The sequence below is a fragment of the Danio rerio genome, chromosome 22 (assembly GCF_049306965.1).
Source record: "Danio rerio strain Tuebingen ecotype United States chromosome 22, GRCz12tu, whole genome shotgun sequence".
NCBI classification, from domain to species: domain Eukaryota; kingdom Metazoa; phylum Chordata; class Actinopteri; order Cypriniformes; family Danionidae; genus Danio; species Danio rerio.
Genome location: NC_133197.1, coordinates 32,416,358 through 32,444,085, shown reverse-complemented (window position 1 = coordinate 32,444,085; position 27,728 = coordinate 32,416,358). Strand labels below are relative to the sequence as shown.

Genomic DNA, 27,728 nt, shown 5'->3' with positions numbered 1-27,728 from the left:
AGTGCATTTGTAAAATATAAATCATTTTATTAAAATGCATACTTTCAGAAATATTTTGGATCACTTGCACTACACCTAACCACTTAAATAAGCAGCACGAAAAAAAGTCATAAGTATTTATTGCAAAACCATATAAAAAACGATACAATCAAGTCGTGTTGCATTTCAAGTCCTGCAAGGTTACAGATACCATCCCATCTCTAATCTCAACTGTCCAAATACTTTTGAGAGTCACTCTATATTTTGTAGTGTACAGAAATTATTCACTCTGTTGTTTAGCCCTTTCACAAGTTCTAAATACTCCCGCTGCCCCTCCTGGGTGAGCTTTTTTTATTGTGACTGTTATTTAGAAAGTTATTTAAGCTTATCAGGTGACACACCACAGCCCCAATGGGTTACGTCTATATGGTGTTTTGCTTCCCCTTACTGTAAGCACTGACAAACATGCGAACTATATTGTGAATTATCTGATATTTCAATTACCATATATATTATCATATTATTTGATATATGAAGGATTATGAGTGTTTAAATCAGGGGTGCCCAAACTCGGTTCTGGAAAGCTGGTGTCCTGCCAAGTTTAGCCCCAGCCCCATCGAATACACCTGGGCTAGTTTATCAAGCTGTAAAGCTGTGGTCACACCGTTTAAGCTTGCGAAATTCTGTAGTACGGCGCTGCGAAAAGGAGTGAGATTAAACAAGATGATTAGATATTAAAAAAGGTCAGAGCTCACGAAGCTTAAACTTTTCAATGCAGAGAACTGCAAAACTTGCGTTTCCGCTCTGATGCATTTGCGTGCATATGAATGGAAGTCTATGGGGAGAAAAGTGCAGTGTGACCACAGCTTTACACAGCTTTCTAGAAACATCCTTGCAGGTGTGTTGAGGCAAGTTGGCGCTAAAATCTGCAGGACATCGGCCCTCCAGGATCAATTTTGGACACTCCTGGTTTAGACTATGCTGCAGGGGAGATTAGAGCTGCTGGATTTACAACACGTTTATTCATCATTTTCCTCCGAAACAAATAAAAGTGGCTGTTTAACTGGGAGAGAAATAGAGTAAATGTTGGAGTAATATAAACAGTGTGTCTCTAATGTGAATAAAGCACATTGTGCAGTTATATTTAAAAATAATGATTATTGTCACCTCTTTAGTCACCAGCATGTATTTGCTAGTAGTCATGTGTATTTGAATGTCTGAAACCTAAAAACCTGAAAACACTGATAAATTGTGATTTATGACCAGCACCGCACATCTTTTTCTATGCCTCAGCTTAAATGAGATTTAAATTTTAGCAGGTTATGATGTACGTTTTAATCACATGGGTGTGATTGTACATGTGAAAGAGTTAAGATCACACAGAGTCACTGACTCTGTATAAAGCACAAATCCAGCATAGAGGGGTTCAGTAAATTTGGTTTTGAACGTGTACAAGTGATTAAGTGTGTTTTCATCAGGGACGCTGAAGAAGGACAAAATGCCAGCCGGCTCGTCTAGAAACACCCCACATCTGTTATAGGGAATTGTTGGGAGAGGAATATAAACCCCCATGTTATCATGCCAGGCAATCAGTTTCTCTCCAATAAAGCAGCTCAGAATCCAGGACTTGTCATTGGCTCCGAAACGACAATCAAGACTTTCTCCTTTCCTGCCGATTCCTCCATAGGACACCACCATGTCACCCAGTCCTTTCCACTCGGCCTCCCAGTAGCAGCGTCCAGACAGACGCTCTTTACACAGAATCTGTGGGAGGCCGGTAAATCTGTCTGGGTGATCAGGATAAATCATCGGCTCTGAGTTACGCACCAATGTTTTGTTGTCCTCTGCAACTGAGAGCATTTCAAGTGCAGTATTTGGATCAAGAGTGATATTAAACGCATCTACGAACAAGAATGAGGAACATTAATAGGAGCACAAATACACAGTTAAATAAAAAAAGCATGTCTGATGAACGGAAGTTATTTCAGTGCAGTGAGTTGAGCTCTAATGTTGACCGCTCTCTTGAGGTTTCATTTGAAACTCTTGTGTTTCCGTTCACAATAAGTGATTTGCATGATCTCAGTGTTCAAGACATTCATCAAGATTAGACGATGAGGATCACACAGCTCCACGTCTGTGAGTTTATGACTTTATATTTGATTAAATGGGTCTAGTTTAGATGTTTAATAAATGTGTTTTATTTCTCTCACAGGCCTGTTCATGTGGTTTGATGCCACAAAGAGTTTAACAAATATAGCAGTAACTTTAGGAGCTGATGTGAATATAAGCTGTGATCTTGATATAAAGGAGATTTATTGGTACAGACAGAAATGTCCAGATCCTCCAGTGTGGATTTTACGCACTTATGATAGAACATATAAAGAAGCACAATATGAAAACAGCATCTTAAAACACAAATACTCAGTGAAAACTAACAGCATTCTGTTCATCAGAAATATCAGCACTGATGAATTAGCAGTTTATTATTGTGTCAAAACTAGTGAACCACAAAAATTCAGCAACGGCACCAGAATCGACTTAACCGGTGAGTTATTTTCATGTGTTCAGTGTTGTCATTTAACAACATTTACCATACTACGATGTTGTGATTGTTTTGTTTAAGATTTAATATTTGGATATTTACAGACTTTGACTTCAGAATCAGACGACGCTTCACAAAACCAGAAATCATGGAGAAATTTGATCATCATCACATCTGTCCTGGTTTGCGCTTTAGCCGTCATTGCAGCTATTGGTGTGTATTGGATATTGGATAATAATTAACTTTTTACCTTATTTTTACTGTAAATCTATAAACATTTAATAATCTGTTCCTGTTTAAACTTACATTTGTTTAATAAGTCTTAGTGATTTTTATTTTGATCCTATTTAAAGGTTTGGTCATAAGATGTGCTGATAAAAAATGTAATGAAGTGAAAGAGCAACAGGTGAGAATTACATTTGATACACAGAAACCTTTCAAACATCATCTCACACCTTCAGTGCTGTTTTTATTATATTAGAAGTACTTGAGTTGCAGATATTCTGTGATGCATTTCGGGATTTAAAATTATCTGTTGTTTGAAAAAACATCATTTACAGTTGAGGTCAGAATTATTAGCCCCCCTGAACTATTACCTTCGTTTATTTTTTTCCACGTTTCTGTTTAATAGAGATCAGATTTTTTCAACACATTTCTAAACATAATAGTTTTATTAACTAATTTATTTTGATTTATTTTATCTTTGCCATGGTGACAGTACATAATATTTGACTAGATATTTTTCAAGACACTTCTATACAACTTAAAGTGACATTTAAAGGCTTAACTTAGGGTAATTAGGCAAGTAATTGTATAACATTGGTTTGTCCTGTAGATTATCAAGAACAAATATAGCTTATGTGGTCTAATAATTTTGTCCCTAAAAGGGTGTTTAAAAAAATGTAAAACTGGTTTTATTCTAGCCAAAATTAAACAAATAAGATTTTTTTTCCAGAAGAAAAAATATTATCAGACACACTGTGAAAATGTCCTTGCTCTGATAAACATAATTTGGGAAATATAAAAAAAAAATAATAATAAATTTGAAGGGGGCTAATAATTCTGACTTCAACTGTATATATAGCTTAAAGGGGCTAATAATTTTGACTTAAAAATGTTTTTTTTTATTTTTATTTATTTAAACTGCTTTTCTTCTAGTCGAAATAACAAATCAACCTTTCTCCAAAATCTGAAAATATATTATCAGACCAACTGTGAAACATTCCTTGCTCTGTTAAACATCATTTGGGAAAAATTTAAAAAAGAAAAAAATTAAAGGGGGGCTAATAATTCTGACTCCAACTGTATATAAAACTGCACATCATTATTTTGCCAAATACGATGCGATCCTGGGTTAACATCTACGTTGATCCTGGAACATAATTTTTGTTCAAAAATGTGATCAATACCTATTCTCTACCCCTAAGCCCAACTATAAATGTAAATTATTTCCAAAATTGGAAGGGAATAATAGTTGGCAAACAATCGTGTATGTAGAAGTGCATAACTGTAAGCCTAAACTTAAACTAGACAACAAACGTATCCCTTAACTCTGATTGGCTGATTGGAATGTTGTTCCAGGATCAACATAGATGTTATTCTAAGTTCTATGGTGAAATCAGGTTGGTGTGTAAAATTACAGTTGAACATGAACATATGTTGTCTTTTATGGTCATTAAATCTGATCCACATAATTTGTTCTTTCAGTTTGTTGAAACTGTTTTGTTGAAGCATCTCAGCGGAAGCAGATCTTGTCAGAGCGAGTGCATCTTCACTCTTCTGCAGTCAAATACAGATGCAGAAACAGAACACGAGAGAGTCAGAGAAGTTTAAAGCACGCTCTTGTAAAGAAATAATTTCACTTGTGCATTTAAAACACGGTGCCTTGTATAAAATGTTTGAATTTAAGTAGAAAAAAATAACAGAGATGAACCTATACAAATGCCAAAGCTGAATTGTTTAATGTAATGTTTTGGTAACATTTTAAGCTTAAGTAACAATTCTCACTACTACAAGCTTATTATACATATATTATACATATTAAACAATTAATGTAAATACAGGAGTTCCACAAGAAAGCATTTTATCACCTTAACTTTTTTTTCTTTACCCAAATGAACTTAAGTTATTGAAATATAACTTAAATTATTTAAATATGCAGATGATATGGCACTTGTTGGCCGGTTGACTAAAACAGGAACAAAGGGAGATACCCTGTACTATAGTTATAAAAAAAATTGCATCAAAACTGGTGTAAAATAAGTTCAGTGGAGATACATTTAAATAAAACCAAGGAGATGGTGTTTACCAGAAATAAAGTAGTTCTTCCTTGAGGATTGAAACCTTTTGTCCTTGAAGGACATGAAATAGAGACAGTTTAACAATATTTTAAATATTTAGGAATTTTATTGATGGTAATTTGACATTTGCTGGAAATGTAGAATGTATAAAAAAAAGCTTATTAGGAGATTACAACAATTTGACATGAGTCAAGATATTCTGGAGATTAATAGGGTTGAATTTGGTTGAAGGAGTTGTAAGTTTTAACATGATTGCATGGTAAGGACTGTTGCCAATTAAAGTAAAGCAAAAACTGTCAAGTAGTAAAAAATTCCCAGTGCAATTGTCGGCAAAGCATAAAGACAACTAAATGAACTGTAAAAAAAAAATAATGAGAATTAAACAGAAAGCACACATCATTACTGAATCATTATTGAATCTTTTGCCTTCAAAAAGACATTTTAGGCAACCTCACTTAATTTTTTTTTTATGTCATTAGTGCCGACTGCTATTAGAATTTTAAATACTGTGTTTTAAGTATGAATAGGGTTTTAACTGAGTTTTTAATGTGATATATGTGATGATATTGAATGCATTTGTGTTGCCTGTTTTTCTGTGATATTTGAATAATATGAACGCTGATGTGGTTGCGTGGTGAAGCAAAGATAAATTTCAAATTGTGGACAATAAAGAAAGTATTAAATATTGGCAGTTTATTAGTATTTATAAAGTACAATATTAATCTACATAACTAATCCTACCCAATACCTAAACCCAACTACCTTATTATTAATAAGCAGCAAATTAGCAGTTCCTGTTTTAGTTTTCAATCCACTTTTATTTTGATTTTATTTATGGATTCAGATTAATTTATTCTATCACTACTTCTATATGTACAAAATCATTTATTTCTTTGCTTAAAGCCTCTAAACACCCTTCATTGATGTTGCGGTTTATTAACAGACACCCTGCAGTGCTGCTATTTCCATCTGAGGTTTAGATGAATGTGAGAACTGCAAGACATAAACGTATGAAGGGTGCACTGGTTTACGGTCAAACCTTTACTCTAGACAAAGGCAAACATATTTTGCTTTTGCTTTAGTGCTTCAGTTGAGTTTAACCACATGGTCTTGGTGTTTTTTTTTTCCTTGTCTTTTATAAGTCAAGATTTTTTTATAGTTAATGTATTTACTGACATGAACTAAAAATGATTGATAATTGTGCAACATTTATTAATCATAGTTCAAAAGTTTTCCAAAGTTGTGCTTTTTAAAGTCAGATATTATGCGGCTGTCTTGAATACTATATATTCTGAAATAACAACTGCTGAAACTGATAAACACAGTACTTAGAATAATCTCGAGCATCAGTGAATATGGGCACATCCATATTTATATGATCATCATACTGCTGTTTTTTTAATGTTTGTCACCATAATGTGAATTAATAATTCACAGGTTAGTGTATATGCTCCATTCAGCCTTTTTTATTTCTGTCAGCATTGTCAGAATTAATTAACTATTATGGCTCATAACAATGTTTTGTCTATTTTTTATGTTTTGTGTCAAGTAGCTTTTTAAAAAGTGGTATGAAATACATCCAGGTGATTATGTCCACAGAATAAAATGTTTTATTCTTATTCAACAGCAGCCGATAAGCCTGTATTGCTTTATTCTGCGATAACTATCCACCTGGACATATTTTATCCCTTACCCTTTTGCGCGGCAAGTTAACACAGACTAAATATGAATGGCTTTATGTGTTGCCTTACATCAACAAATATACTGTGATAATACTGTAAAACATACTGTGATAAATGGATTCTTCATTGTTGGTTCATATTTGTAAATCATCATAAGACATTAATGAAATAAATATGAAATCTTAATAAAAGCTTAGTTTTTAAACAAGAAATGTACTTTATCCAATTAATGTTCATTACCATCACATATTTTATGCTGTGTGCAATTACTAACTCAATTAACAACTGCAGCTCAATATGAATAAAATAAAACATATCAGTGTAGTTAGGTTTGAGTAGTCAAAATATTCTTAACTGTGTCTTTCTTGCAGTTAATAATGATGGAAATGTTTGAGCCATAAAGAGCTAGTAATGAAACCTACTTTCTAATCAATTCATTGGTGTAAAAAGAGAGACTTTTTTTTCCTCCAACATTAATTTTACACTGTCAAACAATACATTCTTCCAATAACACACAATTTAAACTGATTGATATCGTGAGAAAGTTCTATATAGCCATACATCAATGCTGTTCACTTACTGTACCAAATATTTTTTAAAAGTTCAAAGCTCAACATGTCTGTCAGCACACTACAAGAAAAGATGAGGAAAACAATTCAAATGTCAGTGCACTTGAACTCAAAGGCACTTAATTTAATCAAAACAATGCTTTAAAAAAATAAAGGATATTCAAGCCAAGAATAATATATATAAACATAAAACAATAAATACATTTCTACCAATCCACAAAACCTTGCTTATTAAAAGTGCTCTACAATTGTTTAACCAAATATTTGTTCATTTATATTTATTTAGATGCTTTTATCCAAAAGCGACTAACAAATGAAGATAAAAACGCAGCATAATTGACTTAATACTGTAACGTACATGTAAACGCACTATATAAACAATACGTTTTGTTTATAAGAAGATTTCTGGTGCATATGGAGCAAAAAAGAGGGTTTTTTTTAATTGTTAATAATTTTATCATAATTTTTATCATTATAATTGCCATATGAACAGGCTTTGGTGTATATAAACAGAAATTAAATTAATTGTGATTTCAAATCATTTACCGGATTTGTTTAAATCTTGAGGCTGATATGTAACTTGAGTCAGCAGTATATCAGCAGCATGAATGTGTTTTTCCAGCCCCTCTGTTTTTCCAGCAGCAAAAACTAAAGATGAAACTGTAAATTCATATAAGAATTATTAATATGCATAAAAAATCAATGACATATTTAATGACAAAATCTTGCCTTTTGTAAAAGATTATCACATATACTACTACTTGGATATTTCTATGCTGACTCCTAATATCCTAATTAAATATTTATATAAATTACTCACCAATCAGCACAATGAGCAGACAGCCACACATCAGAGCAGATATAAAGCCAATAATCTGCCATTGTGCTTGATTCTGATCCATAAACACCTCTGCTGTATGATTGAGACACTCATCTAATTCAGTTAGTTGACCTGGTTCTGTGAATAAAGTGTTTAAAAAGTGAAATCAGTACCAATTTTAACAGTAAACATTAGCTTTCATCACTGAAGAACTGAATGGACTCACCGGTTGTGATGTATAATCTGGTGCTGCTGCTGAATTGTGGAGGTGTGCGTGTGCTCATACAGTAATAAAGTCCTAATTCATCAGCAGTAAGGTTGTTAATAACCAGACGATGTTTAAACTGCACTGAATATTTGATTCTGAATGATTTATTCAAGTATAAAGACGATGCTGGTGTTGAGAATGATCGCAGAATCACTGTTGGAGGATCTGGAGTTTTCTGTAAGATCCAATAAACGTCATTTTCATCAAGATCACAGTTTATGGTCACATTTGATCCCAGAGCAGTTAGTAGATCTGCCACTCCTGCTTGACAACAGATCAATACATCTATCAAAAAAGGAGAAGCAAAATGAGCATCATAATTAAGATTAGAGATGAGAGAATAGTTTAAACATTTCCACAGATCCCATAAGCAAAACTCAGTTTTATTATGTTTTCATACATGTTTGATGATAATTTCCATAATAAATTAGAATTTTGACAAAACTTTTGAAAATATTGTTTATAATAATACATTTCATTTAAATGCTTCATAATTTCATACATTTAGTGTTTGTTTAAAATGGGACAAATCTGTAATTACTTTAATCTTTAGTTTATTTAATAGTTTAGACAGTTCTTTCATGCTTCGCTAAGAAGAAGATAACTTCAGTGGTGCGAACTGAAAACATTGTAAAACTGTGACCCGCTACTTCATCTATTTTGCAGAGCTGGGCCAATAAATGATATTATATTGAATTGCACTAAAATATATGTCAATAACAATGATGTCAATAACAAAAGCTCTGGACTTTTTTACTCTACTTTTTGGCCACAGAAAATGTATCCGTCAAAAACATTTTATCCTCTAATTTTTGTGGCTTCAGTCACTGTTGGGATACTCTTTGAAATCTGGAAGAGTTTCCAACTTATATCGAAATATATTTTTATTGTTAAATATGGAAAATAATTATCAGGATTGCATTTATTGCCAAATCGCCTATGTGACATTAGATATTTTCTTCTGTGTGCCTATATGTAATTTTGGCAACACTTTACAATAACAGTACATGAATAATGATATGTTAACTAAACATTACTTTATTATGAATTAATGATGAGTTAAGGTATGCACTAATCATGAATTAACTTTAACTACAACATGAGTCACATGAGTTCATATGTAAATAACAACTACCTTAATTACTTGTTAGTACATGTTGTTAATAAATGTATTTAAGTTTAAGCTAAATGTAACCAACATGAACTCATGAGCTGTTAATGTATAGTTATGTAATGACTACTTGGAGGGGCACATCACTATTAACTCATTTTTAACTACTCATAAACTCCTGTTCATGTTGATGTTGACAGAACACTTTTCTATTGTTCTTCAGTGTAAACTCACTAGTTGGACGTGCATAAGGAGTGTATGAGTAGTTAAGAATGGGTTAATGATGATGTGCCCCTCCAAGTAAAGTCACAATATAATTATACATTAACATATCATGAGTTTATCATGGTTAAATTAAGCATAAAGTAATGCGGTAATTAATACATTAATTAACAAACAATCCTAAGACGTAGGTAGCTGTCATTCACACATGAACTCATGTGACATGTTGTAGTTAATTCATGATTAGTGCATACCTTAACTCATCATGAATTCATAATAAACTAATGTTTAGTTTACATATTAATACATCACTATTCATGTACTGTTATTGTAAAGTGTTACTGTAATTTCTTCATTCATTCATGTTGTTTTGAACTGTGCTGCGTGCTGTCAAAAGCCCTCATGAAAATCACTGTCAAACTGTCAAAATTATTTTTTAAATGCAATCAAATGTAATATATAATTAATTTTACTTTGAACATTTTAATTTTATTGACAGATTATTTTCATTTGGGTAAACCTTTTTATTTTTTGTCATTACATTTTAAGATGATACGTCACATATTGAGATTTAAATAAATGTAAACTAAAATAAATATATTGTACACAATCACGTACAACATGTGGATTACAGTCAAATATTACAATATATTGATAATGTAATTTAACTTACAGAGCTGAAGCTGAAAACTCCTCATGTCGCATAGAGTAAAAAGCTACACAAAGTCAATTCCCGCCAAAAGTTCAGATTAGATTGACTGAAGCACTAAAGCAAAATAATATGAATCTTAGACTCACAACACTCACTATGAATACTAAAAACGTCAACTCCGAATTTGATCCTGATATGTGATGAACTCAATACAAAATTTATTATTTACTTACTCGGTCATTCCGCCGCCATCTTGTGGTGAAGCAAACTTACAGCATTTTGGTAACCATTTAAATAATACGGTAATTTGATCTCACTCACATTGGCAATAATTTTTTTCAAGAAAATTTTGATTATTTACATTTTCAAGACACAATAATCAAAAAACAAACTCGCCTGTAGCGAGTGATGCAGATCTACTGTTGTGTTTCCACTCACAGATGTTTAAATGATCTCAGTGTTCCAGATTCATCAGGTTCAGACCATAAAGATCTCAAAGCTTCTAATCTGTGAGTTTCTTATAAACATTTGATTATATGGGTTTTGTTTTAATTTCATACCTCAATAAATGTGTTTCTCTCGCAGGTCTGTTGTGGTTTAAAGCCACTGAGTCTACAAACTTAGCAGTAACATTAGGAGCTGATGTTATTATAATGTGATCTTGATATAAAGGAGATTTACTGGTAAAGAAAGAAATCTCCAGATCCTTCAGTGTTGATCTTGTGCACTTTTAACAGCATATATGAAGGAGGACATATTATTGTGTCAAAACTAGTGAACCACAAAAAGTGCATTTTCACTCTTCTGCGGTCAAAAACATAGCTGACTGATGCTGTTTATCATTAGTTTTCAAGAGACCATATAAAAGGAAATTGTTTCTGGTTTTGGTTTTTTCGCTTCAGCTGAGTTTAACCACACAATGTAGCATGTGACTTTCTAGACAAAAACAAGTTGCACAATTGCAAAAATACTATTCAATTGTTTTATATTCCTCTCTGAAAACTTTAAAATATTAAATCAGTTCTAGTTATGACCTTGGCATTAAATCTGAAATAATTGTGTATGTTTTGTTACTTATACACTGCTGTAAATTATCCGTATTTGAGGAGCAACATAGGCCAATAAAACCTTCAGTTTACTACAGTATTTATTAGTTTATCAGTTGACGAGTACTTAATACTACAACACGCTGTAGCATCTATTATTGAAGTGTTGCAAATAACATATAGTATAATATAATTTACTATAGCATGGTTTTAAAAACACCATCACCATCATTTTTATGATAAATTACTATAGTATTTATTTGTGTGTAAACACAGAAACAAAAAAGAGAGACTGTCACAATGCCAAATGCAAAAATCTAGCTTGTAGTTGATTATTTTCACTATATTTTATCAAAGCAAAACAGTTTTGGACAAAATGAAGACATTTTTTACTTGTAGAGCTATAGGCTTAGATAATCATTATATTTTTAACATAAATGGCAGCTTGTTCTTGATTAACAGATGCAAAACTGCTTGCTGAAAGCTGTGAGTTTGTGGCAAGATGATGAAACAAAAGGCGACTTTTTGAGTGGTGTTGTTGACTTCTGGATTGCTGAGAATGGGCAAAAACATATTTAAAATAAAATTAGAAATGTAAGTTCTTTAGTAATTATTGTGTCAATATGGTGCAAGTTCTAGTTACCAGCATAAAACTATAGGTGGTAGTAATAGATTCTTTTTACTCAAATGCATGTTTGAGGCCGTACTTCTTTACTTTACCATCACATGGTTTAAGTGTATTCGTAAAATATAAATTATTTTATAAAAATGCATACTTTCAGAAAAATTTTGGGTCACTTGCACTACACCTAACCACTTAAATAAGCAGCAGGCAAAAAAGTGGAGTCATGAGTATTTATTGCAAAACCATATAAAAAACGATACAATCAAGTCATGTTGCATTTCAAGTCCTGTGAGGTTACAGGTACCATCCCATCTCTAATCTCAACTATCCAAATACTTTTGAGAGTCACTCTATATTTTGTAGTGTACAGAAATTATTCACTCTGTTGTTTAGCCCTTTCACAAATTCTAAATACTCCCGCTGCCCCTCCTGGGTGAGCTTTTTTTATTGTGACTGTTATTTAGAAAGTTATTTTAAGCTTATCAGGTGACACACCACAGCCCCAATGGGTTACGTCTATATGGTGTTTTGCTTCCCCTTACTGTAAGCACTGACAAACATGCAAACTATATTGTGAATTATCTGATATTCCAATTATCATATATATTATCATATTATTTGATATATGAAGGATTATGAGTGTTTAAATCAGGGGTGACAAGCTCGGTTCTGGAAAGCTGGTGTCCTGCCAAGTTTAGCCCCAGCCCCAATCGAACACACCTGGCTTATCAAGCTGTAAAGCTGTGGTCACACAGTTTAAGCTTGCGAAATTCTGTAGTACGGCGCTGCGAAAAGGGGTGAGATTAAACAAGATGATTAGACATTAAAAAAGGTCAGAGTTCACCAAGCTTAAACTTTTCAATGCACCAACTTGGGTTTCCAGTCTGATGCATTTGCGTGCATATGAATGGAAGTCTATGGGGAGAAAAGTGCAGTGTGACCACAGCTTTACACAGCTTTCTAGAAACATCCTTGCAGGTGTGTTGAGACAAGCTGGCGCTAAAATCTGCAGGACATCGGCCCTCCAGGATCAATTTTGGACACTCCTGGTTTAGACTATGCTGCAGGGGAGATTAGAGCTGCTGGATTTACAACACGTTTATTCATCATTTTCCTCCAAAACATATAAAAGTGTCTGTTTAACTGGGAGAGAAATAGAGTAAATGTTGGAGTAATATAAACAGTGTGTCTCTAATGTGAATAAAGCACATCGTGCAGTTATTTAAAAATAATGATTATTGTCACCTCTATAGTCACCAGCGTGTATTTGCTAGTAGTCATGTGTATTTGAATGTCTGAAACCTAAAATAAATGTTGTTTGTTTGAAAACACTGATAAATTGTGATTTATGACCAGCACTGCACATCTTTTTCTATGCCTCAGCTTAAATGAGATTTAAATTTTAGCAGGTTATGATGACCGTTTTAATCACATGGGTGTGATTGTACATGTGAAAGAGTTAAGATCACACAGAGTCACTAGCCCCTTTCACACAGTGATACCGGTAAATTTCTGGAAAATTTCCGCAACGACTTTACCGGTATATTCAAAAAAGCGCTGTTCACACAGGCGAGGACGTTACGGAAATTTTCCGGAAAAGAGCATTCACACATCCATTCCAAAATACCGGTAAATTCTGACATCATTCACCACAAATGAGCTTTAAACGGCTACGCTTGAATTTGTAAACATTTGACTAAATTACAAACTCTGTGGATGATCAATATTGTGAACAACTTTCGCAGGATCACTTTCTCATGTCGAGATGTTCATAATATGTGCGTGTGCAGGCGCTCATAGGCGCACGCAAAGCTTGAAGGTAAACAATTAACGGCTTATCATGAGCATCTCATCAATGTTTATTTACACAGTTGGCATCAAGAAGAACATATAAACGTGATCTGACTAACTTCTAGCAGCTAAATGGGTCTGGAAAAATATTCAAAGGCTTTTATCCTCACAAACCGCGCGGACGTAAATGCGTCTGACTGTTGTGATTGGCTAAAGCAGACGTCTCACGTCAGCACGTTCTAGACGTGCACGCGCTTATTACGGGAATCTTCCTTCTGCATTCACACAGCGCAGCATTCCGGCAAATTGCCGGTAATGTTACAACTTCTCTTTCCAGAAAATAGCCAGAACGAAATTACCGGTATTTTCAAAAAGGACCTGTTCACACATACAACCTTTCCAGAAAATTGCCGGCAATTTTCCGGAAAGGTCTGTATGTGTGAAAGGGGCTACTGACTCTGTATAAAGCACAAATCCAGCATAGAGGGGTTCAGTAAATTTGGTTTTGAACGTGTACAAGTGATTAAGTGTGTTTTCATCAGGGACACTGAAGACGGACAAAATGCCGGCCGGCTCATCCAGAAACACTCCAATTCTGTTATAGGGAGTTGTTGGGAGAGGAATATAAACCCCCATGTTATCATGCCAGGCAATCAGTTTCTCTCCAATAAAGCAGCTCAGAATCCAGGACTTGTCATTGGCTCCGAAACGACAATCAAGACTTTCTCCTTTCCTGCCGATTCCTCCATAAGACACCACCATGTCACCCAGTCCTTTCCACTCGGCCTCCCAGTAGCAGCGTCCAGACAGACGCTCTTTACACAGAATCTGTGGGAGGCCAGTAAATCTGTCTGGGTGATCAGGATAAATCATTGGCTCTGAGTTACGCACCAATGTTTTGTTGTCCTCTGCAACTGAGAGCATTTCATGTGCAGTATTTGGATCAAGAGTGATATTACACGCATCTACGAACAAGAATAAGGAACATTAATAGGAGCACAAATACACAGTTAAATATAAACACAACACTTTCATTTTTGCTCCCATTTTCAAGAGGTCAATTCAAAGATTTTTTTCTATGTACGCAAAAAGCCCTATTTCTCTCAAATATAGTTCACACATTTATATAAATCAGTAGTCCATTGTTAGTTCATGTTAACTCATGGTGCATTAACTAATGTTATCAAGCATGGACTTGGATGTTAATAATGCATTAGTAAATGTTCAATTATGATTAATAAATGCTGTACATGTGTTCTTCATGATTGGTTCATGTTAGTAAATGCATTAACTAATGAACCTTATTGTAAAGTGTTACCAAACTTTTAATTACAGATACATGTTGAGCCCTGGATCTTTTGGTTCAGTAAAGTATCCTAAGAAATAATACTAACAATTGTTAATAAATATTGATGATAACAACAATTAGAAGAATATTAATAATAATAATAATAATAATAATAATTCATCATTATTATCATTAATGTTTTAGAATAGCAAACCCGTACATTCAAACGATTTCTGAAGGATCATGTGACTGGAGTGATGATTTTTAAACTTCAGCTTTTGATATCACAGGTATAAATTACATTTTAAAATTCATCCAAATATACGATTATTTTAATTTAAATAAAAAATACTGATTTTAAATTAAATTAACGCAGGCTCGGTGAGCAGAAGTGACTTTTTAAAAACGTTAAAGGTCTTACTTTTGATTGGCAAAAATATTAAGTGGAATAATTGAAAACCCATATTAATTCGTACAATAATGAATACTGTGTGTTGATTAATACGATTGACACTGACTAAGAGTTGTTTCTCTACAAAAGACCTTCTTCACACTTTATTTTGATGGGTCGTTTGTTGAATATAAGTTACATTGCATCTACATGCCAACTAATTCTCATTAGATTATAAGTAGACTGTTAGGTTTAGGGTAAGGGTTAGTGTAGGTCAAGAACTCCTTTTCATCCCTGGAGTTTCAAGCCTCAGACCGACCCACCTCAGTTCACGACTGACTATATTAAAATAAGGTAATTTCCAAATCAGTTTCTAATGACACCGTCACGTCTTTTTTTTTTTTTTTTTTTTTTGTGAAAACAGCTGCTTTAGAACTTCAAATGTTCAACAACCCAAACAGTATAATATGTCTTAACAATAAATATGAAAAAAAAAAAAAATTACTTAGATGAGGATCGAACCCGGTTCAGCGACTTCATAATCTAGTGTGCTACCCACTTGACCACAACAGCAATACATTGAATAGTTACTCATCTGAATTATATCATCATTAACCTGCAGGCTGTGAGAAAATATAGATAAAAAGAGCAGAGCTGCGGTAAAATAATGAATAAAAAGGCTGTGGTCAAGTAAATAAATAAAAAAATTTTAAAAGTGTGACTGCTGAGAGCAACAGATTCTGGAGCTAGGGGACACCGGCCCTCGCGGCCAAAAAACAGACCGGCCCACCGGGAATTCTCCCAGTCCCCTATCCGGGCCTGGTGTAGGTTGACATGTATTTACAAAGTTTCTTATAGCCAGTTAAATGTCTGTTGAAGGAGCAGTATCAACACATACTAAGCAGATGGGGTACTAAGTGGGAATAGAGCACAGCCAGGAACTATGTTTCTAACTACAGCTCCAGAGCTGTTGTTGCGAGTCCTCAAGTTTGCGATGCAGTTTGCGAATGTTCATTGGAGCGACGGATTTGGGAAACAGCAAATCAACAAACTATGTTTGTAATGAAGTAACTTGCGACCTTAGTTGGCTAACGATTTTGGGAAACGCACCCCAGGTTGGGTAGGTGGAGCATTCCTATTATGCAGAGCTACAGAAATGTCTATAGATGCTGTATTCTGCATGCCAGGCCAGTAGGTAGACTTTGAACAGAAACATCACAGGTACACACACAGCCCAACATGTAGCTACTGCATTTCATTGCCTTGTACTTGTACATGTAAAATGACAATAAAGTTGAATGTAACCTAATCTAATGAAGCCTAATCTAATGATCGGTCAATCAATCAGTCAGTCAGAGGCCTTTGGAGAACAGCAGTTGCGAATGGTACTCGCAAGAAATTTTGAGATATGAGAAAGCCTATATTGCGACCTCTGGTGGATTCGCAAAATCAAAAACTTAAAAAAAAACTTTCCTCCTGGGATGTATTTCATGCTGTCCAGAAATGTATGCAGGGGCATGTATCAATAATGAGCCTGGTTTGTTTATTTCCCTGTCAGTCATCATCAATCTATTGATCTACAAAATGTATTCACACTGTCAAATTAGAAAATTTCTAGTATTAAATATTTCTTTAAACAATGACAATTTAATAAAAAAATAAATAAATGTATTTTATTTCTAAAATATTATGTTTTATTGTGTGTAGCTTAATTGCAGCAAAATAATCTTTATATCGTTTTCAGACAACACTCAATATAGGGCCTACTAACACTATGCCATTTGTACCGTGCCCAGGCCCGTTTCCCGGATCGTTTAAGAAATGTGAGTGCGCTGAATTGGGCTCAAGCACGGTTCACTTGGCCGGCCCTAGCCCGGTTGGAAAAGGTGTGCCTGAGCGTGGTTCACTTGGGCTTTGGCACGGTACGCTTGTGTGTGAGTGCAAAACGCGCCAAAGCCCGAAACTGAAAGCGAGACGAGACTTTTAAGGGATTGTTTCATATGTATTTATTAATTATTCTTACTGTTCAGTGAACACAAACTGCCGTAGTTTATTAAAGACGAGAACTCCTCACAGCACGACAGCTGCGCGGCTTCAGCAGACCTCATTCCTACAGCACGAGAGCTTAATGATTATGATTGCCAAAAGTGGCGGATCTGTTCGGCGAAATATCTGACTGCGTGTCACTGCATCCCTAAGGACTGTTTGGCAAAATATTTGACTGCATGTCACACGACTGAAACGATATAACTAGAGAAATCTCCATTGTGCTGCTGAGTGAGAGAGCGCTTCTCACTGAACAGCGCAGCAGCGATGACGTAAGCGTGCCCAGGCCCATTTGTGGTGTGAGTGCGGGCCGTCGGGGGAGACGGGAGGGGGGACAATCGTGCTTTGGCCCGGTTCGAAGCAACTGTACCTAGTGTGAGTACAGCCATAGACAGTATAAATGTCAACTACACGTTTAATCCAGAGTATGCGATGAACTGTCCACATAGTGTGTTCAAGTCAGACTCTTGGTGAAATTTAATTTCCAGCCACTGGAGGGTGCAATACTTTAACTGCATGTTACAATGTTTTGACTCCACTGACACTTGCATTTATTTTTCATTTCTAAAAAATTTAAAATCAGGTCATTAAAAAAAACATGTCTGATGAACGGAAGTTATTTCAGTGCAGTGAGTTGAGCTCTAATGTTGACCGCTCTCTTGAGGTTTCATTTGAAACTCTTGTGTTTCCGTTCACAATAAGGGATTTGCATGATCTCAGTGTTTCATCAAGATTAGACGATGAGGATCACACAGCTCCACATCTGTGAGTTTATGACTTCATATTTGATTAAATGGGTCTAGTTTAGATGTTTTAATAAATGTGTTTTATTTCTCTCACAGGTCTGTTCATGTGGTTTGATGCCACAAAAAGTTTAACAAATATAGCAGTAACTTTAGGAGCTGATGTTATTATAACCTGTGCTCTTGATATAAAGGAAATTTACTGGTACAGACAGAAATTTCCAGATCCTCCAGTGTGGATTTTACGCACTTATGATAGAACATATGAAAAAGTACAATATGAAAACAGCATCTTAAAACACAAATACTCAGTGAAAACTAACAGCATTCTGTTCATCGGAAATGTCAGCACTGATGAATTAGCAGTTTATTATTGTGTCAAAACTAGTGAACCACAAAAATTCAGCAACGGCACCAGAATCAACTTAACCGGTGAGTTATTTTCATGTGTTCAGTGTTGTCATTTAACAACATTTACCATACTACGATGTTGTGATTGTTTTGTTTAAGATTTAATATTTGGATATTTATAGACATGTCTTTGACTTCAGAATCAGACGATGCTTCACAAAACCAGAAATCATGGAGAAATATGATCATCATCCCATCTGTCCTGGTTGGCGCTTTATCCGTCATTGCAGCTATTGGTGTGTATTGGATATTGGATAATAAATTAACTTTTTACCTTATTTTTACTGTAAATCTATAAACATTTACTAATCTGTTCCTGTTTGAACTTAATTTGTTTAATAAGTCTTAGTGATTTTTATTTTGATCCTGTTTTAAGGTTTGGTCATAAGATGTGCTGATAAAACATGTAATGAAGTGAAAGAGCAACAGGTGAGAATTACATTTGATACATAGAAACCTTTTAAACATCATCTCACACCTTCAGTGCTGTTTTTATTATATTAGTAGTACTTGAGTTGCAGCTATTCTGTGATGCATTTTGGGATTTAAAAAGATCTGGAACCCCCCACCCTCTAAATATAGGGGTTATTTATAAATATAGTTATTTATAATTTATAAATAAATAAATAAATAATTTATTCAGATTTATTTTATCTTTGCCATGGTGACAGTACATTATATTTGACTAGATATTTTTCAAGACACTTCTATACAACTTAAAGTGACATTTAAAGGATTAACTTAGGGTAATTAGGCAAGTAATTGTGTAACATTGGTTTGTCCTGTAGATTATCAAGAACAAATATAGCTTATGGGGGCTAATAATTTTGTCCCTAAAAGGGTGTTTAAAAAAATTTTAAAACTGCTTTTATTCTAGCCAAAATTAAACAAATTAGATTTTTTTCCAGAAGAAAAAATATTATCAGACACACTGTGAAAATGTCCTTGCTCTGATAAACATAATTTGGGAAATATTAAAAAAAAAAATTTTTTTTAATAAATAAATAAATAATTCGAAGGGGGCTAATTATTCTGACTTCAATTGTATATATAGCTTAAAGGGGCTAATAATTTTGAATTTAAAATGTTTTTTTTTTTTTTTTTTATTAAAACTGCTTTTCTTCTAGTCGAAATAACAAATCAGACTTTCTCCAGAAGAAAATATATTATCAGACCAACTGTGAAACATTCCTTGCTCTGTTAAACATCATTTGGGAAAAATTTAAAAAAGAAAAAAAAATTTAAAAATACGATGCAATTCTGGGTTAACATCTACGTTGATCCTGGAACATAATTTTTGTTCAAAAATGTGATCAATATCTATTCTCTACCCCTAAACCCAACTATAAATGTAAATTATTTCTAAAATTGGAAGGGAATAATAGTTGGCTAACAATCGTGTATGTAGAAGTGCATAAACATAACTGTAAGCCTAAACTTAAACTAGACAATAAACGTATCCCTTAACTCTGATTGGCTGATTGGAATGTTGTTCCAGGATCAACATAGATGTTATTCTAAGTTCTATGGTGAAATCAGGTTGGTGTGTAAAATTACAGTTGAACATGAACATATGTTGTCTTTTATGGTCATTAAATCTGATCCATGTAATTTGTTCTTTCAGTTTGTTGAAACTGTTTTGTTGAAGCATCTCAGTGGAAGCAGATCTTGTCAAAGCGAGTGCATCTTCACTCTTCTGCAGTCAAATACAAATGCGGAAACAGAACACGAGAGAGTCAGAGAAGTTTAAAGACACGCTCTTGTAAATAAATCATTTCACTTGTGCATTTAAAACACGGTGCCTTGTATAAAATGTTTGAATTTGAGTAGAAAAAAATAAAAGAGATGAACTTATACAAATGCCAAATTTAATGTTTTGGTAACATTTTAAGCTTAAGTAATAATTCTCACTACTACAAGCTTATTATACGTATATTATACATATTAAACAATTATTGTAAATACAGGAGTTCCACAAAAAAAAACATTTTATCACCTTAACTTTTTTCTTTACACAAATGAACTTAAGTTATTAAAATATAACTTAAATTATTGAAATATGCAGATGATATGGCACTTGTTGGCCGGTTGACTAAAACAGGAACAAAGGGAGATACCCTGTACTATAGTTATAAAAAAATTGCATCAAAACTGGTGTAAAATGAGTTCAGTGGAGATACATTTGAATAAAACCAAGGAGATGGTATTTACCAGAAATAAAGTAGTTCTTACTTGAGGATTGAAACCTTTTGTCCTTGAAGGACATTAAATAGAGACAGTTTAACAATATTTTAAATATTTAGGAATTTTATTGATGGTAATTTGACATTTGCTGGAAATGTAGAATGTATAAAAAAGCTTATTAGGAGATTACAACAATTTGACATGAGTCAAGATATTCTGGAGATTAATTAGGTTGAATTTGGTTGAAGAAGTTGTGAGTTTTAACATGATTGCATGGTAAGGACTGTTGCCAATTAAAGAAAAACAAAAACTGTCAAGTAGTAAAAAATTCCCAGTGCAATTGTAGGCAAAGCATAAAGAAAACTAAATGAACTGTAAAAAAATAATGAGAATTAAACAGAAAGCACACATTATTATTGAATCATTATTGAATGACTGCCATTAGAATTTTAAATACTGAGTTTTAAGTATGAATAGGGTTTTAATTGAGTTTTTAATGTGATATATGTGATGATATTGAATGCATTTGTGTTGCCTGTTTTTCTGTGATATTTGAATAATATGAACGCTGATGTGGTTGTGTGGTGAAGCAAAGATAAATTTCAAATTGTGGACAATAAAGAAAGTATTAAATATTGGCAGTTTATTAGTATTTATAAAGTACAATATTAATCTACATAACTAATCCCACCCAATACCTAAACCCAACTACCTTACTATTAATAAGCAGCAAATTAGCAGTTCCTGTTTTAGTTTTCAATCCACTTTTATTTTGATTTTATTTATGGATTCAGATTAATTTATTCTATCACTACTTCTATATGTACAAAATCATTTATTTCTTTGCTTAAAGCCTCTAAACACCCTTCATTGATGTTGCGGTTTATTAACAGACACCCTGCAGTGCTGCTATTTCCATCTGAGGTTTAGATGAATGTGAGAACTGCGAGACATAAACGTATGAAGGGTGCACTGGTTTACGGTCAAACCTTTACTCTAGACAAAGGTGAACTTATTTTGCTTTTGCTTTAGTGCTTCAGTTGAGTTTAACCACATAGTCTTGGTGTTTTTTTTTTTCCTTTGTCTTTTATAAGTCAAGATTTTTTTATAGTTAATGTATTTACTGACATGAACTAAATATGATTGATAATTGTGCAACATTTATTAATCATAGTTCAAAAGTTTTCCAAAGTTGTGCTTTTTAAAGTCAGATATTATGCGGCTGTCTTGAATACGATATATTCTGAAATAACAACTGCTGAAACTGACAACACAGTACTTAGAATATTCTCGACCATCAGTGAATATGGGCACATCCATATTTATATGATTGTCATACTGCTGTTTTTAATGTTTGGCACCATTATGTGAATTAATAATTCACAGGTTAGTGTATATGCTTCATTCAGCCTTTTTTATTTCTGTCAGCATTGCATTTAATTAAAGAATTAATTAACTATTATGGCTCATAACAATGTTTTGTGTCTATATTTTATGTTTTGTGTCAAGTAGCCTTTTAAAAAGTGGTATGAAATACATCCAGGTGATTATGTCCACAGAATAAAATGTTTCATTCTTATTCAACAGCAGCCGATAAGCATGTATTGCTTTATTCTGCGATAACTATCCACCTGGACATATTTTATCCCTTACCCTTTTGCACTGCAAGTTAACACAGACTAAATATGAATGGCTTTATGTGTTGCCTTACATCAACAAATATACTGTGATAATACTGTAAAACATACTGTGATAAATGGATTCTTCATTGTTGGTTCATATTTATAAATCATCATAAGACATTAATGAAATAAATATGAAATCTTAATAAAAGCTTAATTTCAAACAAGAAATGTACTTTATCCAATTCATGTTCATTACCATCACATATTTTATGCTGTGTGCAATTACTGACTCAATTAACAACTGCAGCTCAATATGAATAAAATAAAACATATCAGTGTAGTTAGGTTTGAGTAGTCAAAATCTTCTTAACAGTGTCTTTCTTGCAGTTAATAATGATGGAAATGTTTGAGCCATAAAGAGCAAGTAATAAAACCTACTTTCTAATCAATTTATTGTTGTAAAAAGAGAGACTTTTTACTCCAACATTAATTTTACACTATCAAACAATACGTTCTTCCAATAACACACAATTTAAACTGATTGATATCGTGAGAAAGTTCTATATAGCCATACATCAATGCTGTTCACTTACTGTACCAAATATTTTTCAAAAGTTCAAAGCTCAACATGTCTTGTCAGCACACTACAAGAAAAGATGAGGAAAACAATTCAAATGTCAGTGCACTTGAACTAAAAGGACCTTAAGTTAATCAAAACAATGCTTTAAAAAAATAAAGGATATTCAAGCCAAGAATAATATATGTAACATAAATAAAACAATAAATACATTTCTACCAATCCACAAAACCTTGCTTATTAAAAGCGCTCTACAATTGTTTAACCAAATTTTAAGCTCTTTAATTCTAGTAATGTTGACATTTTATATTTGTTCATTTATATTTATTTAGATGCTTTTATCCAAAAGCGACTAACAAATGAGGATAAAAACGCAGCATAATTGACTTAATACTGTAACGTACATGTAAACGCACTATATAAACAATACGTTTTGTTTATAAGAAGATTTCTGGTGCATATGGAGCAGAAAAGAGGGTTTTATTTAATTGTGAATTATTATATCATAATTTTTGTCATTATAATTGCCATATGAACAGGCTTTGGTGTATATAAACAGAAATTAAATGAATTGTGATTTCAAATCATTTACCGGATTTGTTTAAATCTTGAGGCTGATATGTAACTTGAGTCCGCAGTATATCAGCAGCATGAATGTGTTTTTCCAGCCCCTCTGTTTTTCCAGCAGCAAAAACTAAAGATGAAACTGTAAATTCATATAAGAATTATTAATATGCATAAAAAAATCTATGACATATTTAATGACAAAATCTTGTTTTTTGTAAAAGATTATCACATATACTACTACTTGGATATTTCTATGCTGACTCCTAATATCCTAATTAAATATTTATATAAATTACTCACCAATCAGCACAATGAGCAGACAGCCACACATCAGAGCAGATATGAAGCCAATAATCTGCCATTGTGTTTGATTCTGATCCATAAACACCTCTGCTGTACGATTGAGACACTCATCTAATTCAGTTAGTTGACCTGGTTCTGTGAATAAAGTGTTTAAAAAGTGAAACCAGTACCAATGTTAACAGTAAACATTAGCTTTTCATCACTGAAGAACTGAATGGACTCACCGGTTGTGATGTATAATCTGGTGCTGCTGCTGAATTGTGGAGGTGTGCGTGTGCTCATACAGTAATAAAGTCCTAATTCATCAGCAGTAAGGTTATTAATAACCAGACGATGTTTAAACTGCACTGAATATTTGATTCTGAATGATTTATTCAAGTATAAAGACGATGCTGGTGTTGAGAATGATCGCAGAATCACTGTTGGAGGATCTGGAGTTTTCTGTAAGATCCAATAAACGTCATTTTCATCAAGATCACAGTTTATGGTTACATTTGATCCCAGAGCAGTTAGTAGATCTGCCACTCCTGCTTGACAACAGATCAATACATCTATCAAAAAAAAAAAAGAGAAGCAAAATGAGCATCATAATTAAGATTAGAGATGAGAGTATAGTTTAAACATTTCCACAGATCCCATAAGCAAAACTCAGTTTTATTATGTTTTCATACATGTTTGATGATAATTTCCATAATAAATTAGAATTTTGACAAATTTTTTGAAATATGTGGTTTATAATAATATATTTCATTTAAATGCTTCATAACTTCATACATTTAGTGTTTGTTTAAAATGGGACAAATCTGTAATTACTTTAATCTTTAGTTTATTTAAGAGTTTAGACAGTTCTTTCATGCTTCGCTAAGAAGAAGATAACCAGTTGCAATTTTCAGTTGTGCGGACTAGAAACATTGTAAAACTGTGACCCGCTACTACACCTATTTTGTAGAGCTGGGCCAATAAACGATATTATATTGAATTGAACTAAAATATATGTCAATAAAAATGATGTCAATAACAAAAGCTCTGGACTTTTTAACTCTTTTTGGCCACCGAAAATGTATCCGTCAAAAACATTTTATCCTCTAACATGGCTTCAGTCACTGTTGGGATACTCTTTGAAATCTGGAAGCATTTCCAACTTATATCGAAATATATTTTTATTGTTAAATATGGAAAATAATTATCAGGATTGCATTTATTGCTAAATCGCCCATGTGACATTAGATATTTTCTTCTGTGTGCATATATGTAATTTCGGTAACACTTTACAATAACAGTACATGAATAATGATATGTTAACTAAACATTACTTTATTATGAATTAATGATGAGTTAAGGTATGCACTAATCATGAATTAACTTTAACTACAACAGGAGTCACATGTAAATAACAACTACCTTAATTACTTGTTAGTACATGTTGTTCATAAATGTATTAATTAACATTTAAGTTTAAGCTAAATGTAACCAACATGAACTCATGAGCTGTTAATGTAGTTATGTCATGACTACTTGGAGGGGCACATCACTATTAACTCATTCTTAACTACTCATAAACTCCTGTTCATGTTGATGTTGACAGAACACTTTTCTATTGTTCTTCAGTGTAAACTCACTAGTTGGACATGCATAAGGAGTTCATGAGTAAGAATGGGTTAATGATGATGTGCCCCTCCAAGTAAAGTCACAACATAATTATACATTAACATATCATGAGTTCATCATGGTTAAATTAAGCTTAAGCTAATGCGGTAATTAATACATTAATTAACAAACAATCATGTACTAACAAGTAGGTATCTGTTATTCACACATGAACTCATGTGACATATGTTGTAGTTTATTCATGATTAGTGCATACCTTAACTCATCATGAATTCATAATAAACTAATGTTTAGTTTACATATCAATACATCATTATTCATGTACTGTTATTGTAAAGTGTTACTGTAATTTCTTCATTCATTCATGTTGTTTTGAACTGTGCTGCGTGCTGCAATTAATTTAATTAATTCAAAATGCAATTAAATGTAATATATTATTAATTTTACTTTGAACATTTTAATTTTATTGACAGATTATTTTCATTTGGGTAAACCTTTTTATTTTTGTCATTACATTTTAAGATGATACACTGTCACATTTTTAGATTTAAATAAATGTAAACTAAAATAAATATATTGTACACAATCACGTACAACATGTGGATGACAGTCAAATATTACAATATATTGATAATGCAATTTAACTTACAGAGCTGAAGCTGAAAACTCCTCATGTCGCATAGAGTAAAAAACTACACAAAGTCAATTCCCGCCAGAAGTTCAGATTAGATTGACTGAAGCACTAAAGCAAAATAATATGAATCTTAGACTCACAACACTCACTATGAATACTAAAAGCGTCAACTCCGAATTTGATCCTGATATGTGATGAAAATACAAAATTTATTATTTACTTACTCGGTCATTCCGCCGCCATCTTGTGGTGAAGCAAACTTACAGCATTTTGGTAACAATTTAAATAATACGTTAATTTGATCTCACTCACATTGGCAATAATTTTTTTCAAGAAAATTTTGATTATTTACATTTTCAAGACACAATAATCAAAAAACAAACTCGCCTGTAGCGCGTGATGCAGATCTACTGTTGTGTTTCCACTCACAGAGAGATGTTTAAATCTCATTGTTCCAGACATTCATCAGGTTCAGACCATAAAGATCTCAAAGCTTCTAATCTGTGAGTTTCCTATAAACATTTGATTATATGGGTTTTGTTTTAATTTCATACCTCAATAAATGTGTTTCTCTCGCAGGTCTGAAAGAAAGAAATCTCCAGATCCTTCAGTGTTGATCTTGTGCACTTTTGACAGCATTTATGAAGGAGGACATATTATTGTGTCAAAACTAGTGAACCACAAAAAGTGCATTTTCACTCTTCTGCGGTCAAAAACATAGCTGACTGATGCTGTTTGTCATTAGTTTTCAAGAGACCATATAAAAGGAAATTGTTTCTGGTTTTGGTTTTATCGCTTCAGCTGAGTTTAACCACACAATATAGCATGTGACTTTCTAGACAAAAACAAGTTGCACAATTGCAAAAATACTATTAAATTGTTTTATATTCCTCTCTGAAAACTTTAAAATAGTAAAATCAGTTCTGGTTATCCTTGGCATTAAATCTGAAATAATTGTGTATGTTTTGTTGCTTATACACTGCTGTAAATTATCCGTATTTGATGAGCTACATAGGCCAATAAAACCTTCAGTTTACTACAGTATTTATTAGTTTATCAGTTGACGAGTACTTAATACTCCAGCATGCTGTAGCATCTATTATTGAAGTGTTGCAAATAACATATATATAATATAATTTATAGTTTTAAAAACACCATCACCATAAATTTAATGATAAATTACTATAGTATTTATTTGTGTGTAAACACAGAAACAAAAAAGAGAGACTGTCACAATGCCAAATGCTAAAATCTAGCTTGTAGTTGATTATTTTAACTATACTTTATCAAAGCAAAACAGTTTTGGACAAAATGAAGACATTTTTTACTTGTAGAGCTATAGGCTTAGATAGTCATTATATTTTTAACATAAATGGCAGCTTGTTCTTGATTAACAGATGCAAAACTACTTGCTGAAAGCTGTGAGTTTGTGGCAAGATGATGAAACAAAGGGCCACTTTTTGAGTGGTGTTGTTGGTCAATATTGCAGAGTGATATTGCTTGACTTCTGGATTGCTGAGAATGGGCAAAAACATATTTACAATAAAATTAGAAATGTAAGTTCTTTAGTATTAATGTGTCAATATGGTGCAAGTTCTAGTTACCAGCATAAAACTATAGGTAGCAGTAATAGATTCTGTTTACTCAAATGCATGTTTGAGGCCATACTTCTTTACTTTACCATCACATGGTTTAAGTGCATTTGTAAAATATAAATCATTTTATTAAAATGCATACTTTCAGA

At 33.0% G+C, this 27,728-nt stretch overlaps 3 protein-coding genes and 1 long non-coding RNA gene across 12 annotated transcripts; 2 read left to right on the top strand and 2 right to left on the bottom strand.

The window, feature by feature from the left end:
• Window positions 1-102: 102 nt before the first annotated feature.
• Window positions 103-12,695, bottom strand: LOC108181107 (neoverrucotoxin subunit alpha). Of its 6 annotated transcripts, none has more exons than XM_073937513.1 (6): window positions 11,670-12,695; window positions 8,119-8,445; window positions 7,893-8,024; window positions 7,619-7,732; window positions 7,089-7,133; window positions 910-1,880 (listed from the first exon to the last, which is right to left on the bottom strand). In XM_073937513.1, exons 2-5 carry the CDS (start codon window positions 8,174-8,176, stop codon window positions 7,126-7,128), a joined length of 312 nt encoding a protein of 103 aa, XP_073793614.1. In that variant the 5' UTR covers window positions 8,177-8,445; window positions 11,670-12,695; the 3' UTR covers window positions 910-1,880; window positions 7,089-7,125. The 6 variants fall into 6 exon arrangements, with proteins under 6 accessions (XP_073793609.1, XP_073793610.1, XP_073793614.1 ...); XM_073937511.1 differs by lacking the exons at window positions 910-1,880; window positions 11,670-12,695 and adding exons at window positions 10,167-10,259; window positions 10,379-10,405 and having other exon boundaries at window positions 4,902-7,133; window positions 7,893-8,030; XM_073937508.1 differs by lacking the exons at window positions 7,089-7,133; window positions 11,670-12,695 and adding an exon at window positions 10,584-10,654 and having other exon boundaries at window positions 103-1,880; window positions 7,893-8,030.
• On the top strand, window positions 1,769-6,703 carry LOC141380222 (uncharacterized). Its single transcript, XR_012397885.1, has 5 exons — window positions 1,769-2,115; window positions 2,192-2,524; window positions 2,626-2,734; window positions 2,875-2,927; window positions 4,229-6,703. It is a non-coding gene; the product is annotated as an uncharacterized lncRNA (long non-coding RNA).
• On the bottom strand, window positions 12,033-26,244 carry si:dkey-103k4.2. 3 transcript variants are annotated; one of them, XM_073937506.1, is made up of 6 exons: window positions 26,209-26,244; window positions 26,000-26,092; window positions 23,967-24,293; window positions 23,740-23,877; window positions 23,465-23,578; window positions 12,033-14,572 (listed from the first exon to the last, which is right to left on the bottom strand). In XM_073937506.1, the coding sequence occupies exons 2-6, from the start codon at window positions 26,022-26,024 to the stop codon at window positions 13,926-13,928; spliced, it is 1,251 nt and encodes a 416-aa protein (XP_073793607.1). In that variant the 5' UTR covers window positions 26,025-26,092; window positions 26,209-26,244; the 3' UTR covers window positions 12,033-13,925. The 3 variants fall into 3 exon arrangements, with proteins under 3 accessions (XP_073793607.1, XP_068075116.1, XP_073793608.1); XM_068219015.2 differs by lacking the exon at window positions 26,209-26,244 and having other exon boundaries at window positions 26,000-26,180; XM_073937507.1 differs by lacking the exons at window positions 26,000-26,092; window positions 26,209-26,244 and adding an exon at window positions 22,889-22,939 and having other exon boundaries at window positions 23,967-25,345.
• Window positions 17,029-22,138, top strand: LOC141380219 (uncharacterized). 2 transcript variants are annotated; one of them, XM_073937520.1, is made up of 5 exons: window positions 17,029-18,097; window positions 18,175-18,507; window positions 18,609-18,722; window positions 18,863-18,915; window positions 20,111-22,118. In XM_073937520.1, the coding sequence occupies exons 1-5, from the start codon at window positions 18,073-18,075 to the stop codon at window positions 20,234-20,236; spliced, it is 651 nt and encodes a 216-aa protein (XP_073793621.1). In that variant the 5' UTR covers window positions 17,029-18,072; the 3' UTR covers window positions 20,237-22,118. The 2 variants fall into 2 exon arrangements, with proteins under 2 accessions (XP_073793621.1, XP_073793622.1); XM_073937521.1 differs by having other exon boundaries at window positions 17,280-18,097; window positions 18,627-18,722; window positions 20,111-22,138.
• Window positions 26,245-27,728: the final 1,484 nt, after the last annotated feature.

Coding starts and splice junctions, on each gene's coding strand:
- si:dkey-103k4.2 (XM_073937506.1), bottom strand. CDS start 26,024: ATGAGGAGTTTTCAGCTTCAGCTCT. Junction 23,579..23,739: donor TCTGCTCATTGTGCTGATTG/GTGAGTAATTTA, acceptor ATGAATTTACAG/TTTCATCTTTAGTTTTTGCT. Junction 14,573..23,464: donor TCAAGATTTAAACAAATCCG/GTAAATGATTTG, acceptor TCTTGTTCGTAG/ATGCGTGTAATATCACTCTT.
- LOC141380219 (XM_073937520.1), top strand. CDS start 18,073: ATGAGGATCACACAGCTCCACATCT. Junction 18,508..18,608: donor CACCAGAATCAACTTAACCG/GTGAGTTATTTT, acceptor GGATATTTATAG/ACATGTCTTTGACTTCAGAA. Junction 18,916..20,110: donor ATGAAGTGAAAGAGCAACAG/GTGAGAATTACA, acceptor TTGTTCTTTCAG/TTTGTTGAAACTGTTTTGTT.
- LOC108181107 (XM_073937508.1), bottom strand. CDS start 8,176: ATGAGCACACGCACACCTCCACAATTCAGCAGCAGCACCAGATTATAC. Junction 7,733..7,892: donor TCTGCTCATTGTGCTGATTG/GTGAGTAATTTA, acceptor ATGAATTTACAG/TTTCATCTTTAGTTTTTGCT. Junction 1,881..7,618: donor TCAAGATTTAAACAAATCCG/GTAAATGATTTG, acceptor TCTTGTTCGTAG/ATGCGTTTAATATCACTCTT.